The sequence below is a fragment of the Microcaecilia unicolor genome, chromosome 3, assembly GCF_901765095.1.
Source record: "Microcaecilia unicolor chromosome 3, aMicUni1.1, whole genome shotgun sequence".
NCBI classification, from domain to species: domain Eukaryota; kingdom Metazoa; phylum Chordata; class Amphibia; order Gymnophiona; family Siphonopidae; genus Microcaecilia; species Microcaecilia unicolor.
The window spans coordinates 411,713,643-411,732,955 of NC_044033.1; the positions used below are offsets into that span (position 1 = coordinate 411,713,643).

Consider the following 19,313-nt stretch of genomic DNA (forward strand, 5'->3'; position numbering starts at 1 on the left):
GGAGAAGGTGCTGTGGTCAGATGAGACAAAAATTGAGCTCTTTGGCATGAACTCAACTCGCTGTGTTTGGAGGAAGAGAAATGCTGCCTATGACCCAAAGAACACCGTTCCCACTGTCAAGCATGGAGGTGGAAATGTTATGTTTTGGGGGTGTTTCTCTGCTAAGGGCACAGGACTACTTCACCGCATCAATGGGAGAATGGATGGGGCCATGTACCGTACAATTCTGAGTGACAACCTCCTTCCCTCCGCCAGGGCCTTAAAAATGGGTCGTGGCTGGGTCTTCCAGCACGACAATGACCCAAAACATACAGCCAAGGCAACAAAGGAGTGGCTCAGGAAGAAGCACATTAGGGTCATGGAGTGGCCTAGCCAGTCACCAGACCTTAATCCCATTGAAAACTTATGGAGGGAGCTGAAGCTGCGAGTTGCCAAGCGACAGCCCAGAACTCTTAATGATTTAGAGATGATCTGCAAAGAGGAGTGGACCAAAATTCCTCCTGACATGTGTGCAAACCTCATCATCAACTACAGAAGACGTCTGACCGCTGTGCTTGCCAACAAGGGTTTTGCCACCAAGTATTAGGTCTTGTTTGCCAGAGGGATTAAATACTTATTTCCCTCTGCAGAATGCAAATAAATTCATATACTTTCCACAATGTGATTTTCCGGATTTAATTTGTGATGTGCTATCTCTCACTGTTACCAATAACCTACCCTTCAATTATGGGCTGCTCATGTCTTTGTCAGTGGGCAAACTTACAAAATCAGCAAGGGATCAAATACTTATTTCCCCCACTGTATGCTTATATTTGGTAATTTTGCTATTGTTATGCTGTTAATCAAACTGTAAGTTTTCTGTCAAGCTGTACACTACCTCAGGTGAATTGCTTCATAAGGCAGTTAATAAATCCCCATAAATTAAGCACACAAAACCAACAACAATGAAAACCACACTGATTAAAAGAAGACCATCAACCAGAGAACTGTGAAGTAGTGAGTCTCTGTTTTTATTATTTTTAACATATTATTTCCATACAAGACAATTGTTTAAACAGCAGCAAGCAGGACAGCATCTGGAAGGAAAGCAGCACTGCAGGTAACTCTGTTTTGCTAATGCCCGTCCGTGTGCGAGTTACACAGGTGAATTGTGAGCACCCTTTTCTTGGTTTGTGTGTACAAGTAAGGCAGTAGTTTTGCAAAAGAAACTTTTTGATCGTTTGTGTGTGTTTGTGTATTTCATATCCCATGCAAATTAAATTAAAATGTACAACTTTGAAAACAGCATTTCAAATCAAGAGAAATTCTTTTTTTTTCCAGCGCAAAAGAAAAGCAAACACAAGTTTACAATAAACAAATTGTTGAACACGCCAACTGAAACCCCACCCTCTCTCGTCAGCATAAAAGCAGGAGCCAGGAAAGGTAATTAATTTAGGTTTATTCTGGAGCAAAAACATTTGTTAAGGAAAAGAGATGGATGACCATGGAGTAGGGAGCTCCCTTATCCACTCTACTTGGATTTACTCTATCTTGATGAGCTCCACATCAAAGATGAGGGTCGCGTTGGGAGGGATGACTCCAGGGTGGCCTGTGGCCCCATATGCCACATCAGGTGTACAAGTCAGCTTTGCCCTCTGTCCCAAACTCATCTGCAGTTTGAAGAGAAGAAATGAGAAAACAAAAATTATTTTGTTTTATCCGGTTTCCCAGTCTTGCGTCAATTTTACAGGTTTTCATTTTGCTTTACGTGCCAACCTCTCTCTTCCTAGCAAAAATTGAGGAAGTATGTGCAGATGTAATTGAAGCCCATTGTAAGCCCTTCTCCCCTTACTATTTTGTTGATGAGTAATCCAAAAATATTTGCAATAGGATTAGAAATGAACCAGCAAAACACACAGAGGATAATGCTATTACAGAGCCTTTACTAAAAGCGCTGGCTACGGCACTGCTTATTTCTAGAATAAGCAGCATAAAATGTATTGTACTGTTTTGGGATCTTGCCAGGTATTTGTGACCTGGATTGGCCACTGTTGGAAACAGGATGCTGGGCTTGATGGACCTTCAGTCTGTCCCAGTATGACAGCACTTATGTTCTTATGGCACCTCTTTTAAGCCTGCTTTTCTTTATAGAATGAAAGCACAAGTGGCCTTGAATGCCCTGACACTTAAGGTACCCGGCTGTTAGTGGAACATGCACAGATTATAGTATTCTGTAATTTACATATGTCCTTGTGCATTAAATCTGTGCGCATGGCCACTGAAAGCATACGTCACAAAATCCTGGTATGTACTTTTCCATGAGGCAATATTCTATGAGGCCACTTGCACGCGTGATTGAGTAAAATATCACCATTTATGTGTCTTCTTGGCACCTACAACAAGGAGGCTCCTTATAGAATTTGCCCCCAAACTGCCCTTTTGCTTGTTCTCTGCAAGGCAGTGCAATATTGTGCAGCTGGAAGAGACTTCCAGAAAACTGCTAGTGACTGCTTTGCTGTCAGTGATATGGGGTATTAAGAGAACTCATGCCATGTGCAGGTAGAGCACAAGTATTCCCCCAGTCAATAATCTTCTTGTCCCCATCTACATATCTGCACTTGGGCCTCCGCTACATAGAAAAGAATTTGCATCATATCTATGCTATTTGACTGTTCTATTGCATTGATTATTAGGTGTTTAACTGGTATTATGCTGACATTGTATTGTATCTATGCTATTTGAATATTCTTCCATGCTGTCAATTATGATGTTGCTTGTTTGAAGAAAAGGCAGCTGAGAGGAGATATGATAGAGGTCAATAAATAATGAGTGGAGTGGAACGGGTAGACGTGAATCGTTTGTTTACTCTTTCCAAAAATACTAGGACTAGGGCATGCGATGAGGCTACAAAGTAGTAAATTTAAAATGAATCGGAGAAAATATTTCTTCACTCAACATGTAATTAAACTGTGGAATTCGCTGCCAGAGGATGTGGTAAAGGCAGTTAGCTTAGCGGGGTTTAAAAAAAAAAAAGGTTTGGACGGCTTCCTAAAGGAAAAGTCTATAGACCATTATTAAAATGACTTAGGGAAAATCCACTGCTTATTTCTGGGATAAGCAGCACAAAATGTATTGAACGTTTTGGGGATCTTGTCAGGTATTTGTGACCTGGATTGGCCACAGTTGGAAACAAGATGCTGGGCTTGATGGACCTTTGGTCTGTCCCAGTATGGCAATAGTTACAGTGGGGGAAATAAGTATTTGATCCCTTGCTGATTTTGTAAGTTTGCCCACTGACAAAGACATGAGCAGCCCATAATTGAAGGGTAGGTTATTGGTAACAGTGAGAGATAGCACATCACAAATTAAATCCGGAAAATCACATTGTGGAAAGTATATGAATTTATTTGCATTCTGCAGAGGGAAATAAGTATTTGATCCCCCACCAACCAGTAAGAGATCTGGCCCCTACAGACCAGGTAGATGCTCCAAATCAACTCGTTACCTGCATGACAGACAGCTGTCGGCAATGGTCACCTGTATGAAAGACACCTGTCCACAGACTCAGTGAATCAGTCAGACTCTAACCTCTACAAATGGCCAAGAGCAAGGAGCTGTCTAAGGATGTCAGGGACAAGATCATACACCTGCACAAGGCTGGAATGGGCTACAAAACCATCAGTAAGACGCTGGGCGAGAAGGAGACAACTGTTGGTGCCATAGTAAGAAAATGGAAGAAGTACAAAATGACTGTCAATCGACAAAGATCTGGGGCTCCACGCAAAATCTCACCTCGTGGGGTATCCTTGATCATGAGGAAGGTTAGAAATCAGCCTACAACTACAAGGGGGGAACTTGTCAATGATCTCAAGGCAGCTGGGACCACTGTCACCACGAAAACCATTGGTAACACATTACGACATAACGGATTGCAATCCTGCAGTGCCCGCAAGGTCCCCCTGCTCCGGAAGGCACATGTGACGGCCCGTCTGAAGTTTGCCAGTGAACACCTGGATGATGCCGAGAGTGATTGGGAGAAGGTGCTGTGGTCAGATGAGACAAAAATTGAGCTCTTTGGCATGAACTCAACTCGCCGTGTTTGGAGGAAGAGAAATGCTGCCTATGACCCAAAGAACACCGTCCCCACTGTCAAGCATGGAGGTGGAAATGTTATGTTTTGGGGGTGTTTCTCTGCTAAGGGCACAGGACTACTTCACCGCATCAATGGGAGAATGGATGGGGCCATGTACCGTACAATTCTGAGTGACAACCTCCTTCCCTCCGCCAGGGCCTTAAAAATGGGTCGTGGCTGGGTCTTCCAGCACGACAATGACCCAAAACATACAGCCAAGGCAACAAAGGAGTGGCTCAGGAAGAAGCACATTAGGGTCATGGAGTAGCCTAGCCAGTCACCAGACCTTAATCCCATTGAAAACTTATGGAGGGAGCTGAAGATGCGAGTTGCCAAGCGACAGCCCAGAACTCTTAATGATTTAGAGATGATCTGCAAAGAGGAGTGGACCAAAATTCCTCCTGACATGTGTGCAAACCTCATCATCAACTACAGAAGACGTCTGACCGCTGTGCTTGCCAACAAGGGTTTTGCCACCAAGTATTAGGTCTTGTTTGCCAGAGGGATTAAATACTTATTTCCCTCTGCAGAATGCAAATAAATTCATATATTTTCCACAATGTGATTTTCCGGATTTAATTTGTGATGTGCTATCTCTCACTGTTACCAATAACCTACCCTTCAATTATGGGCTGCTCATGTCTTTGTCAGTGGGCAAACTTACAAAATCAGCAAGGGATCAAATACTTATTTCCCCCACTGTATGTACTGCATTGACATCATATTTCCAAGTTTACCTCATTTTTTGTATTTATGTTTAGATTTGGTCATTTTACTATTGTTATGTTAACAGAATTGTAAGTTTTAGGTTAAACTGGACCTGATGTACACCACCTTGGGTGAATCTGTTCATAAAGGTGGTTAATAAAATAAATAAATAAATAAATAAATAAATAAATAAATATGTCAGTTCTCTCTGGAGACTGCATTACATAGGACTATGGCACACCCAGAGCACATATGTATCTAGACTTATCATGCAACAAAACAAATGATCAATTAAAATTGTCCAAAATCAAAATTTATTCACCACAACAAGGTTAAAAATACATTAACTAAAAGCCCGACACAGCCATATTTCACCCTTTCAAGGGCTGTCAGGGCTATAAAAACCAAAAAGGTATAGTTCCAATATACCGTCTTCTACGCAGTAACAGCTTGTGCAAGTGGTGAATCTGGCTGTGAATAAATGTTGATTTTGGACCATTTTCATCGATCTGCTGTTTTGTTGCCTATTGTGGCTCTTGCAGATCACCTGCCCGTTTCCTTGGTCCACACTGATCACATCATAGAATGGATTCAGAGGGAGTTATCAGAACAGGTCTAAAACATTCTCTTGTTCCCTGAGCTATAGCACACGTAGCATGTTCCTTCTCAAATTAACACAACATGCAGCCTTGGCATGGTATTCTTACAAACTCAATGGCTGTTGTAGCGTGGGCTGGAAGGGGAAGATGAAAGATTACAGCATATTGCCTTTCCAAATCTGCGTAGGACGATGGGAAGCAACAATGACGAGGATAGATGGCTGGTGATGAGCGTTTTGAACAGGAGGGATCAGATTACCACTTCCTTTCAGGTACAGCAAATGTACATTATCCAGTGAGACCCCCACAGGAGAAATAAGGGGAATGGGATTTGATATACCACCTTTCTGTGGTTACACTCAAAGCAGTTTACATATTATATACAGGTACTTATTTTGTACCTGGGGCAATGGAGGGTTAAGTGACTTGCCCAGAGTCACAAGGAGCTGCAGCGGGAATTGAACTCGGTTCCCCAGGTTCTCAGGCCACTCCAGGTCAGAAGGAGCAGCCTAAATGGAGGTGCCCTGATGCAGCATAGGGATGGCCCATTCTATAACAGCCAGCAGGATGCCCTGATTCTGTTACTGAATTCTAGGCATGTTAAAAATGTACATGTGCCCACATACATCGGCCAATGGCAGGTGTAAATGGGCATGCTTAAGTACAGTGAGAAACTTGTTTCAACTCACAGTATTCTCTAAATTGTGTGCATTATGGGAAGACACACCCATATGTTGCCCTTGCTCCGTACGTTCCTTTTGCAATTCTGCGCTACAACGCTTATGCAGGCCCTTAGCGTACAGCACTCAGGTGCATTACTGCTAATTTTCTCTGCACTAGGCACGTTTTAGTGCAGGCACAGAGATACAGAATTGCCTTTATAATGATCTTTTATAAATGACCGGGAAGGCAAAGTCAGCAAAATACCATACATGTCACTCTAAGAGCGGTTTCTTCTAAACATTTCCTCTGTATATTTTGTTTGATTAACCACTTCTCGTGACAAACACCAAAATGGGTGTAACAAACCTTCCCTCCCCCCCTCAAAAGTAAATTTTTTTATCTAGCATTCACTGCTACCCAAGAAGATTTGTACAACAGTGAGTAAATATTGTGCAGTCATTTTTCTCTCTTTTCTACATTGAGCCCTTATCTCCCTTCCCCTTGCCTCAGTTTTCTCTCCTCAGCTTTCTTTGGACTCCTTTTATCCCCTTGAAAAATTCTCTCTTCTACAGTCTTTCCTCTTTCTGAACTCATCTCCATTTTTCTTTTTGGGTCACCTCCATCCCTTCCTCTCTTTCTTCCAGCCTCTTTCTCCAAAATCTTGATTCTCTCTTTTTTTTTCCCCATTACATTAATAGTGTGGAGTTCATTGGGTCTTGCAGCTGAATTGAGATATATTTCCTTTCTAGCTCTCCAGTCTCTCTCGCCGCTTCCTTCCTCTAATCACACTTCTACTCCTTTGTTTGCACCTGTTTCTAATCGTTTCATTTCAAAGGAATCCTTTTAGAAAGAATGGATCTACGGAATCTTAGTGGAGACTGGGTGGCGACGCTGGTATTTGGGAAGAAAAAAACGGTGCTGGGCAGACTTCTATGGTCTCCGCCCTGATCGTGACTGAATAGATAGGGATGTGCTTGAGTGTAAATTTTAAGGGGCTTCAACGTTAGCTTCAGAACTTTTAGTACAGGAAGAGTACTGGGCAGACTTATACGGTCTGTGACCTGAGAATGGCAAGGACAAATCAAACTCAGGTATACATATAAGTATCACATACCATGTAAAATGAGTTTATCTTGTTGGGCAGACTGGATGGACTGTCAGGTCTTTATCTGCCGTCACTTACTATGTTACTACGCCTTTACTCATCTATTTCCTATTACCCTTCTTCTCTCCATCACTCTTCCATCTCTTTTCTCTATTTTCCCCTGTTCCTATCCCCCCTTTTAGGGTTCTCTTCTCATCTCCCATTCTCTTCAAGGTTTAGTACCCCATCCCTCCCCTCTTTATTAGGCTTTTCTCCGTTCTTGTATATCTTCTACTTCCTTGCTCATTCAGGTCCTCTCTTCTGCTTGACAGCATCTTGGTGAGACCATAAGGTGTGGAAGACAAAGGCAGAAAGCAACAACAGAAACAGGAGAGGAAGGGAAAGAATGTCAGCAGTAGGACTGAGATGGGGAAAGGGACGAAGCACCTGCGGTGGGATCGGGATGAGGAAAGGACAGAGTGCAAACAGTAGGATTGAGGTGGTTACAGTAGAGGAAGGACCATGTAAGCAGACAGCAGCACTGACCAGTGGGCCGATGCTCAGAACTCCTGTGATAATCCAACAGCGCATAAACATAAGTATTGCCATACTGGGAAAGATCAAAGGTCCATTGAGCCCAGCATCCTGTTTCCAACAGTGGCCAATCCAGGTCACAGATACCCGGCAAGATCCCAAAAATGTACAAAACATTTTATACTGCTTATCCCAGAAATAGTGATTTCCCCAAGTCCATTTAATAACGGTCTATGGACTTTTCCTTTAGGAAGCCGTCCAAACCTTTTTAAACTCCACTAAGCTAATCGCCTTTACCACATTCTCTGGCAACGAATTCCAGAGTTTAATTACACGTTGAGTGAAGAAAATTTCTCAGATTAGCTTTAAATTTTTCTACATTGTAGCTTCATCACATGCCCCCTAGTCCTAGTATTTTTGGAAAGCGTGAACAAACGCTTCACATCTACTCGTTCAACTCCATTCATTATTTTATAGACCTCTATCATATCTCCCCTTAGTCGCCTTTTCTCCAAGCTGAAGAGCCCTAGCCGCTTTAGCCTTTCCTCAAAGGGAAGTCATCCCATCCCCTTTATCATTTCGTTGCCCTTCTCTGCACCTTTTCTAATTCCACTATATCTTTTTTGAGATGCGGCGACCAGAATTGAACACAATATTCGAGGTGCGGTCGCACCATGGAGCGATACAAAGGCATTATAACATCCTCATTTTTGTTTTCCATTCCTTTCCTAATAATACCTAACATTCTATTTGCTTTCTTAGCCGCAGCAGCACACTGAGCAAAAGGTTTCAACGTATCATTAATGACGACACCTAGATCCCTTTCTTGGTCCGTGACTCCTAACGTGGAACCTTGCATGACATAGCTATAATTTGGGTTCCTCTTTCATCACTTTGCACTTGCACCAGTCTCGTAAGGTCTGCTTGTAATTTTTCACAATCCTCCTGTGATTTAACGACTTTGAATAACCTAGCTCGCTAATGCTCAAAGGAAATGGTATTCAAATTATATGTGTGCAGTGAAAGCAAGTGTGTGTGCGTGGGTGTGTGTGTGTGTGTGTGTGTGGGGGGGGGGGGCAATATGCTTGGTGTATGTGCAGAAGAGTTTTGCGGAAAGCTCAGCTTCTGTGTGCATGCGCTTGGCAAACCCAAAAGTCAAGCACACATTGGAATCTGTTTTCTGTGTATTTAAATATAAGTGTTTCCAAATTTTTTTTTTTTTTTTAAACTAGAAAGGCTTATATTTAAAATGCAGGAATCAAATACCAATGTGTGCTTTCACTTTTGGGCTGCTCTGACTCACACACATTTGTCTCTCACGACCAGCACTTAGGGGCTCGCATGGGCTTCCTTCTGCTTCCAAATTATATAAAAACTGGCAGATTTTAAAGAATCATGAGAAATCCTCTCTTCAAATAGTCTAATGCGTGCTCCGAGCTGGCGTTATTTTTTCAGTGGAAGCACAGGGAGGAAATAGGAAATGACCTCATTAACATCTGTTTGACTACATTAGCATGTTATTTGTGCTAATCTTTGGCATACGAAGGGGCATACAATGATGTTGAGGGAATAGGTTTAGGAGTAATCTAAGGAAGTACTATTTCACAGAAAGGGTGGTGGAGGCATGGAATGGCCTCTCAGTGGAGGTTGTGGAGTTGAGGGCTACTACTACTTATCATTTCGATAGCGCTACTAGACGTACACAGCGTTGTACACTTGAACATGAAGAGACAGTCCCCTGCTGGACAGAGCTTACAATCTAATTAGGACAGACAAACAGGACAAACAAGAGATAAGGGAATATTAAAGTGAGGATGATAAAATAAGGGTTCTGAACAAGTGAACAAGAGTTAGGAGTTAAAAGCAGCATCAAAAAGGTGAGCTTTAGCTTAGATTTGAAGACGGCCAGAGATGGAGCTTGACGTACCAGCTCAGGAAGTCTATTCCAGGCATAAGGTGCAGCAAGATAAAAGGAACGGAGTCTGGAGTTAGCAGTGGAGGAGAAGGGTGCAGATAAGAGAGATTTACCCAGTGAACGGAGTTCCCGAGGGAGGAATGTAGGGAGAGATGAGAGTGGAGAGGTACTGAGGAGCTGCAGAGTGAATGCACTTATAGGTCAATAAGAGGAGTTTGACTATGCGGAGACGGATAGGAAGCCAGTGAAGTGATTTTGAGGAGAGGGCTAATATGAGCATAACGACACTGGCGGGATATTAGTCGTGCAGCAGAATTTTGAATATATTGAAGAGGAGCGAGATGGCTAAGTGGGAGACCTGTGAGAAGCAAGTTGCAATAGTCTAAGCGAGAGGTGATAAGAGTGTGGATGAGGGTTCTGGTAGTGTGCTCAGAAAGGAAAGGGTGAATTTTGGTGATATTATAGAGAAAGAAACGACAGGATTTAGCAGTCTGCTGAATATGTGCAGAGAAGGAGAGGGAGGAGTCGAAGATGACCTCAAGGTTACGAGCTGATGAGACAGGAAGGATGGGAGTGTTATCCACAGAAATAGAGAATGGGGGAGGAGGGCTGTTCCAGAATTTAAAAAGGCATGGGATACGCATGTGGGATCGCTTAGGACAAGGAAGAGTTAGGGGTTACAGAAGATGGGCTTCTATGTTCGTTTCCCGTGCTAGAGACCCTGAGCATTCTGCACTCACTAATGTGGGCGCTAATCGCCTCTAGCGCCTGCGTTTGGTCCTGAGCATCGGCCCACAGGTGAGGGAAGGAGAGACAGAGGCAGTACTGGTGGTAGCTCCCCTGGAGAGCAGGGACCCAGAGCGCTGGTTTCTGATCCATGCAACCCTTTCCTCCTTCCTGTAGCTATCTGTTAAGAGAAGAACTACCTGCTAGAAAGAAATAGCTGCAACCAGTGGCGTAGGAAGGGGGGGCAGTGGGGCGGGTCCGCTGGTTCCCTGCTCTTTCTGCCCCGGAACAGGTTACTTCCTGTTCCGGGGCAGAGAAAGCAGCAGAGCCGACGCAGCTCCCAGTGACGTGCACTGGGGCGGATCGGCCCTCCCGCCTGCCCCGCGCTGAAAGGTAGGGTGCGTTTCGGGGGGGGGGGGGGGGGTGCGCAGCGGCGACCCGCCCCGGGTGTTAGGCACCCTCGCTACGGCACTGGCTGCAACATTCACAAGCTGATACTCTGTCTGGTGGTGGTTGGTTAGGAGGGTAGGGAGAGAGGTACAAGCTTTATTCTGCTCTGTAGCTAAGAACTACCATGGCTATTCCATCTCCTCTGCCCATCCACAGTAACAAAGTTTTGACTCACCATTACTGTAAATAGAGGTGGCATTTGCATTGGAAAAACATGAGATTTTGCTTCCTTTTAGCTTGTAATATCATACCAGGAAATTTGCATCTTATCCATACAAAGACAGGAGAAAGGAAGCTATGTGCACCGACAAGAGGTTATAAAAGGACTGCAAGAACTGAAGGCACAAAGTTAAAAGACAAAATGCGAGCTATGTCAGAAAGGGATAATGCTGTGCACTATTTGACAAGCACCTAACATCTTTTACTGAACCGGGAATATTTTGAATTAAAAAAAGTTCATTTGAGTTTTGCATCCTCTCATGAATGCCATTTCCTTTAAAATGAGAAAGGGAGTGGGATGGTGGACAGCAGTTTCTTTTTTTACTCCCTTTGTGGTGTATGCTCACTTGTGCATGGCTGCAGCCGGAGGTAGTGAGCATGAGTGTATTTCCCTGATTTAACTGCAAGGAGGTGCACATCGCTAGGGTACCATACGTCTGGATTTACCCGGACATGTCCTCTTTTTGAGGACATGTCCGGGTGTTCGGACGGGTTTTGCCAGTCGCCCGTTTGTCCGGATTTCTGGACAAACGGGCAGGCGGCGGGCCTATCCTAGCCTCCCCTTACTTACTATCTACTGCCCCTGGTGGTCTAGTGACCTCTTCGGGGCAGGAAAGAGCCCCCTCTTTCCTGCCCAGAGCGCTGCCTTGCCCTGCATCCTGTTGCTGGTGACGGTCTCGGATTCAAAATGGCCGCTGAGAGTTGAGCGGCCTCGCGAGACTTCAACTCTCGGCGGCCATTTGAATCCCGGAGACTGTCACAGCAACAGGATGTAGGGCAACAAGGACAGAGCTCCGGGCAGGAAGAGGGGGTTCTTTCCGCCCCGAAGAGGTCACTAGACCACCAGGGCAGTAGATAGTAAGTAAGGGGAGGGGACGAGGGGAGGTGACGGAGGGTCAGGGGAATATGTGACCCGGGGGGAGGTGAATATGTGACAGGGGCAGGTTGTGGGCGGGGCGAGGGGTGGGTGTGAGCGCGGCAGGACATGTGTCCTCTTTTTCAAAGAACAAATATGGTAACCCTAAAAGGCACACCAACACCCTCATCCAGCGTGTTCACAGCAGCATTTCTGTTGGCTAGTCTTAAGCCTTTGTGATGCAAGAAGGGATCTTCCATAAAGACCGTGTCCTGTGGTCCTCTCTCTTCAGGATTCCTAAGCTTTGCAGAACTCAAAATAAATATCCTGCGACTAGACACTTTCCCTTATTGCAAAATATTTCCATCAAATTACTGCCGTTTTTAAACATGATTTTTGGTTTAACTCCAAAAGCCCGTACTCATTTTCCCTGAAAAGCATGTCCTCTGCCTTTATTTCTGGAGAGGGGAGGACAGCAAGCGACTTTTTACATCACATCAAGGATTTCAGATTGGCTGTCAGAGACAAGAATTCCCCCACTCATCACAGTAGGATGAGCTCTTCTGGGGCTGCCTCAGGGAAGACAAGGCCATAGAGGAGAGAGTAAATGAATTTGAGGAAGATATGGGAGAGATAGCAACGCCAGAAATGGTATTCAATTCTGATGAGTCAGAGAAACTGAAATAAACCTGGAAGATGTAATAGGGCATTTTGACAAACTTAAGAGTAGAAAATTGCCTGGTAAGCAGGAGAGGGGCTCCCCAAATACACATGCCACCAGTTACAGGCTTCTCCCCACTCCCTAATTTTTTATTTTTCATTTTTCATTTTCTTTTGAGAGATACCATTGCCAGAAATGGTATTCAATGCTGATGAGTCACAGAAACTGAAACAAATCTCTATAAACCTGGAAGATGAAATGTAGCAATCTGACAAACTGAAGAGCAGCAAATCACCTGGACCGAATGGTATACATCCCCGAGTACTGACAGAATTGAAAACAGACTTGCAGAGCTATTGTTAGTAATATGTAATTTATCTTTAAAATCAAGCAGGGTGAGGGGGTCACGTGATGTGCTGAGAGGAGCGGAAGCAGAGAACTCTTCTCTTAGGCGAACCCTCCCCCACATCGCTCGGTAAGTGCCGACCGACCCCTGATACCGAACAAGTTCAATAAGAAGGATCCGCGAGTGCATGGACCAATTTGTCACAAGATTGGAGCCTAAAATGCCACCAAAACCGGGAAAAAAGAGGCGGACAAGTCCCGCGTTTCGGATCCCAAGATGGCGGCGGGCCCTTCGCCGGACGGGCAGGCGGCGATGTTTTCCCCCCCGCAACTTCAGCAGCTAGCGGAGGCTGTGAAAATTAGCCCTACAACCAGACCTACAGCAACTCTCAGGTCAGCTAGTGGCAGTGGAAAACCTTTTAGCGGACACGACGAGACGCACAGGAGAATTAGAACAGCGAGTGTCTGCCGCTGAAGACGAGCAGGCCGGAAGGGCAGCAGAACTCGAAGACTTAAAACGGACAGTGCGGAAACAATCACAGTTACTGGACGACCTCAAGAATCGGTCTAGGAGAGACAATCTCCGTATAATAGGCGTCCCAGAAACAGTGCCAGATCGTTCACTATCTAGTAGATTAGAAAAATGGCTGCAGGCGGAATTTGCGCTGACGGATAGTATCGGAGCTGTATGCCTGGAACGTGCCCACCGAGTTGGTAGGAAGAACAACACCGACCCACGGCCTAGAGCGGTTATGGTAAAAGTTCACAATTTTGTTCATAAAGTGGAAATTTGAGAGGAGCGCGAATGAAACGAGACTCGCTGACTTTTGAGGGATCGTCCGTCAAGATTTTTCAGGACTACTCATTGGCCTTACAAGAGAGACGGCGGGCCTACGGGAGAGTGTGCCAAAAGCTGGCAGACTCCAGTCAAAAATTCATGTTAACATATCCGGCCACTCTGCGGATCAATCATCAGAGCAAATGGCATGCCTTTTATTCTCCAAAAGAAGCGCAAGACTGGATGGCTGAGAATTTAAATCTTAATTTGGACCCTAATAGCCATCAAAACAAGCTCAAGTGAGGTAGAGGGTGAATTTGCCACTTTCCATTGAAGGTATGGGGGAATAAAATAACATTGATGGGGGAGGGGGAGACCTCACTTCATTGCATCCCACTGTTCGTCCCGATAGACATCATGAGGGGGATAGAATGGAGACTGGGGGGGAAAGCGAAGGGATTGGGAGGGGGGGAGAGGGATAGGGAAAGGGAAAGACTTGGCTGTCAGAAGGAAATGAAGATCATAAGAATAGGGAACTCACTGGTAATGCCCAGAGTAGGTCGTTGGTGGAAGAGATGTGCCTTTGCTGAAAGGGGAGGCTGGGAGGTATGGGCAACAATATACCCTTGGGCGAGGCTGGGCGCCCGAGGAGGCAACATTAAGAAGCGCTGGAGTACATACACCCGTAGGAAAACCTTTATTAGGTCTATAAGGTTCGCCTCCTGGAATGTGGGAGGTGTCTCCACCCCGATCAAGCGGACAAAAATTCTGGCAAGCCTTAAGCGCCATAAGGTCGACATAGGTTGCCTTCAGGAGACCAGACTCACACCTGAGGAACATAATAAATTAAAGAGGCAGTGGGTGGGAGAAGTCCATGCCGTGTCGTCAGGGGGATCGCAAAGCTGGAGTGGCAGTGTTGATTCGCAGGGGGCTGGCCACAAAGTCAGAGGTGGTAGAAGCGGATCCAATGGACGTTATATTATGATACGGCTATGGGTGCATCAAGAGAACTGTTAATATTGGGGATATATGGACCCAATACATTTGACCCCAAAGTTTTACCCAAATTTAGTGCAGGCGTGCCTCCTCTATAAGTCTGCTCATCTCTAGTGATGGGAGGACTTCAATTTGGTGATGGATCCTGGCGAGGATTGCTCCAACCCAGGGGTAGCTTCAAGAAGGGGGCCCAAAGTGCATGCACTCTCTTACTTTCAAAGAGCCCTTAACCTTATTGACACATGGCGATGTTTGCACCCAGGGGAACGCGATTACACCCATCTGTCTAGGGCCCATGGAACGTATTCCAGAATAGATTATATCTTTATTACCCAACCGGCCTTCCCCTGGGTTCTAGCTTCTAAGATTGGACCGGAGGAGATAACAGACTATTCGTTGATCTGGATTGACATGGAGGTACCAAAGTTTTACCAACAAGCCCGCAGTTGGCGATTCCCAGGCTATCTTTCACAAAGTAGTGAATTCCGAGAATTTCTTAGACAAAAGTGGGAAGATTACCTTCAAAATAATAGAGAGCACTTGGGTCAACCTGAATTGCTGTGGAGCGCTGCCAAGGCAGTTATAAGAGGTGAGATAATCGCTTATGTACATGCCAAAAACAAAAAACAGACAATAGCCATAGTGAGACTGGAGCAAGATTTACGAAAAGCAAAGGCCCAACACATTAGGCAGCTGACTGCAGAGACAAGAGAGCAGTTGAAAGCTATTCAAGTAACGCTTAACGCGTTAATACATGAGAGAAGGCAAAAATACCTAGCCTCCCAGCAATACAAATTCCGCAGGTATGGAAACAGATCAGGAAAGATGCTAGCGCAATTATTCACTGCATGGGGCCCCCGTCGTCCAATATTGACACTCAGAGACGAGCAGGGCATATTCAAAATAAGAGTGAAGAAATAGCTCGGATCCTACCAGATTCTTTGCTTCTTTATACAAAGCAGGTAGAGACCCAGATGAAGAGCAGGTTAAAAAATTCATGGATGAGGTAGGGATGCCAAAATTGACCGAGGGGGAACAAGAGGAATTGGAGGCACCCTTAGAGGCCAAAGAAATACAGGAGGTAATAAAATCACTGCCCATGGGATCTGCGCCCGGACCAGATGGGTTTCCTGCAGAATTTTACAGGGCTCTGCCCACCTCCTTCATCCGGTGATCAGTGCTTTCTATGAACAGTGGTTGATAGTGGCCGGTTCCCTAAACATGAAAAACAGCATCCATTACATTGATCCAAAAACCCGGGAAACCAGCCGATCAGGCAGATTCCTACAGACCCATTTCCCTGATTAACGTAGACCTAAAGATGTTGGCGAAGATCCTCTCCAAGGTTAGCTAAGATATTACCAAGGGTAATTGGAGAGGAGCAAGTGGGTTTGTTCGGTCTAGGCAGGCAGCAGGAATGTTCGCAGACTATTATTAGCTATGGCAACAGCTCAAATATCTGAAACACCAGCCTCTCTGTATGCCCTGGATGCCGAGAAGGCATTTGATCAGGTGGGGTGGAGATACCTGTTTGCAGTCTTGCGATATATGGGCGTCAGGGGTTGGTTTTACAACGCGATAGCTGCTCTGTACACGGAGCCGAAGCTTTAGTGCTAGTGAATGGAAGTGAGTTGCCCAGCTTTTCGAAATTGCCAGAGGTACCAGACAGGGCTGCCCTATGTCCCCGGCCCTGTTCATACTATCCCTAGAACCCTTACTGAGAGCTTTAAAGAAAACAGACAAAATTCCTGGGGTGGGGGTGGGGAGCGCAGTCATTAAAACTCTAGCATTTGCAGATGACTTGCTGATTGCGACCGTGCGCCCAATAGATTCCCTAAATCATCTGTTGCAGCTCATACAGGAATTTGGTGAACTCTCGGGATTCACCCTAAACATCAAGAAGACCTTGGTCATGGAAGTATACCCTGATAAAGCGCAGTCGGGAGTGGACAGCCCTCTGACAAGGGCAGATGACAAGATAAGATACCTGGGTACCACCATCCCGCAGAACTTGACGCGATTGTATCAGGAGAATGTGGAACCTTGTTTGAGACAACCCGCACTAGACTACGGCTCTGGAAGAATTTCCATTGTCCTTAATGGGTCGTATCGCAGCTTATAACATGCTGATTGCGCCCAAATGGATGTACACGTTTCAGACCCTCCCACTTTTTCTCAAGCAAGCAGATGAAAAACGTCTAAATAAACTTATACAAAGATTCCTGTGGAGAGGGTGCAAAGCCAGACTTTCAATTGCAATATTACAAATCCCACGAGAATTTGGGGGTCTGGGCCTGCTAAGTATGAGATACCTCACCATAGCCAGTGGCATGCGACATATCTCGGACTGGTATAGAGCAACCTCAGATTTCTCGGACACTCCATTGGAGACGACTTTAACTCAAGGAGTGCACTTCAGTTGCCTGCTGCACATGGGAAGGGGACCCGTCCCCCAGATCTTGCAACAATCACACATATTCCAACGGCGCGAGCAGTGTGGAGATGGGTCTGCGGATATCACCATTTCAAAAGTAAGATCACTCCCTTTTTGGCTATTTGTGATAACCCGGCCTTTCCGCCAGGTACTATCCATGGAGTTTTCCGCAGGTGGAAGGATAAAGGCCTTGTGTATCTATACCAAGCTTTAACTGCAGAAGGGCAACCAAGATCATTTGAGGACCTGCAGACACAATTTCCCTCCATTCAGCGGATCGCTTCCATACTGGCAGTTGAGACATTATATTAAAAGTCTGCCATGGAGTGTCTACAGAGGATGTGCAGGAAGGATTATCGTCAGCCTATTCCCTACAATCTCAGGACAGAGTATCCTCAGAGATATGGTGGTAGAACCTGATTATGAGACTTTATCCAAGAAATGAAACAAAGACTTGGGCACAAAATTGACATCAAGAGACATGCAGGAGTTTATATACAAGATACACAACTCATCCAAGATGGTCATGTACAGTGAAATGGAATACGGATTAGTAATGAGAACATATATCCCCCCAAGACGGGCATTCCATATGGGAATTTCCCCAGATGGCGCTTGCCCCAAATGTGGAGCAGGGGGAGCGACACTTGGCCATATGTTCTGGATGTGCCCTGGCATCCAAAGATTCTGGAACTCCCTCACACAGTTGACATCTAAGATGTGGGGGGCAACTTGGAAGAACGGTCCCCAGGCGTTGTTCGGGCGGCCGATATTAGTGTGTCCTGTCCCTAGGGGCTTCAAAAGCTTTACTCATAGGGCTACGCTGGTAGGGAAAAAGTTGATTCTCACTGAATGGATTACAAATAAAGTGCCAACATTGCAGCAGTGGCGATGCCTGATGATAGAATACATGAGATTCGAAAAGAAAATGGCAGACAGTGAAGGGGACCGGAAATTCACGGAGAAAGACTTCCATAAGATCTGGACGCCATTTTGGCAGACCATCCCCTCAGGGGGCAGAGGGCGCATCCTGAATATGTAAACTGGACATTTGGACATGAGAAGTGAATTCTCAGAGAGACTTTCCCTGGGCGGGGGTAGATGTAGGAATGGGAGGGGGGAGGGGATAGGGAGGGGGGGGGGTTTCTAGGTTAGCAGGAAGGACAACAAACGGGCAAGACGCAAGTAACCTATGGCAAAACATGGAATGGACTATAGTAGTATAAGTAATGCTTTCATTTAGCTAGTTTACTTGTGTTTTAGGTAGTGGTAGATGAGTTTCTTGATAAGATTAAGATGTTTAGGGGCAATGTAATATTGTTATGTATATTTGAAACTCAATAAACAAATTGAAAAATAAAATAAAATCAAGCAGGGTATCAGAAGATTGGAGGGTGGCCAACATAACGTCAATTTTTTAAAAGGGTTCCAGAGGTGATCCGGGAAATTATAGACTGGTGAGCCTGATGTCGGTACCAGGCAAAATGGTAGAGGCTATTATAAAGAATAAAATTACAGAGCATACACATAAGCATTGATTAATGAGACAAAGCCAACATGGATTTAGTCAAGGGAAATCTTGCCTCACCATCTATATTTCTTTGAAGGGGTAAATAGACATGTGGATAAAGGTGAGCCAGTCGATACTGTGTATCTGGATTTTCAAAGGGCATTTAACAAATGAATGACTCATGAATGATTCCAGAGGAAATCAGAAAGTCATGGGATAGGAGCTAATGTCCTATTGTGGATTAAAAACTGGTTAAAAGATAGAAAACAGAGTGTAGGGTTAAATGGAACTGCTGTTTTTTAAACATATTTATAAATGATCTAGAGATGGGAATAACTAGTGAGGTAATTAAATTTGCTGACAACGCAAAGTTATTCAAAGTTGTTAAATCGCAAGAGGACCTTACCAGACTGGGAGACTGGGCATCCAAGTGGCAGATGATATGTTTAATGTGAGCAAGTGCAAAGTGATGCAAGTGCGAAAGAGGAACCCAAACCACAGCTACATGAATCAAGGTTTCACATTAGGAATCACTGCCCAGGAAAAAGGATCTAGGTGTCATTGTTGATGATACGCTGAAACCCTCTGCTCAGTGTACAACGTCAGCTAGGAAAGGAAATAGAATGTTAGGTATTATTAGGAAAGGAATGGAAAACAAAAATGAGAATAATGCCTTTGTATCACTCCAAGGTTAAGACTGCAAATCAAATACTGTGTGCAATTC

General features: G+C 44.9%; 1 protein-coding gene across 2 annotated transcripts in view; it reads right to left on the minus strand.

Moving 5' to 3' along the window:
• Positions 1 to 987: 987 nt before the first annotated feature.
• The window catches only part of FKBP1B (FKBP prolyl isomerase 1B), a 142,670-nt gene continuing 124,344 nt past the window's right edge, over positions 988 to 19,313 (minus strand). For both annotated transcript variants that reach the window (XM_030198799.1, XM_030198798.1), the window contains exon 4: positions 988 to 1,649. In XM_030198799.1, coding sequence (XP_030054659.1) covers positions 1,521 to 1,649 — 129 coding nt within the window. In that variant the 3' untranslated portion in view covers positions 988 to 1,520. The remainder of the gene's footprint in view (positions 1,650 to 19,313) is intronic.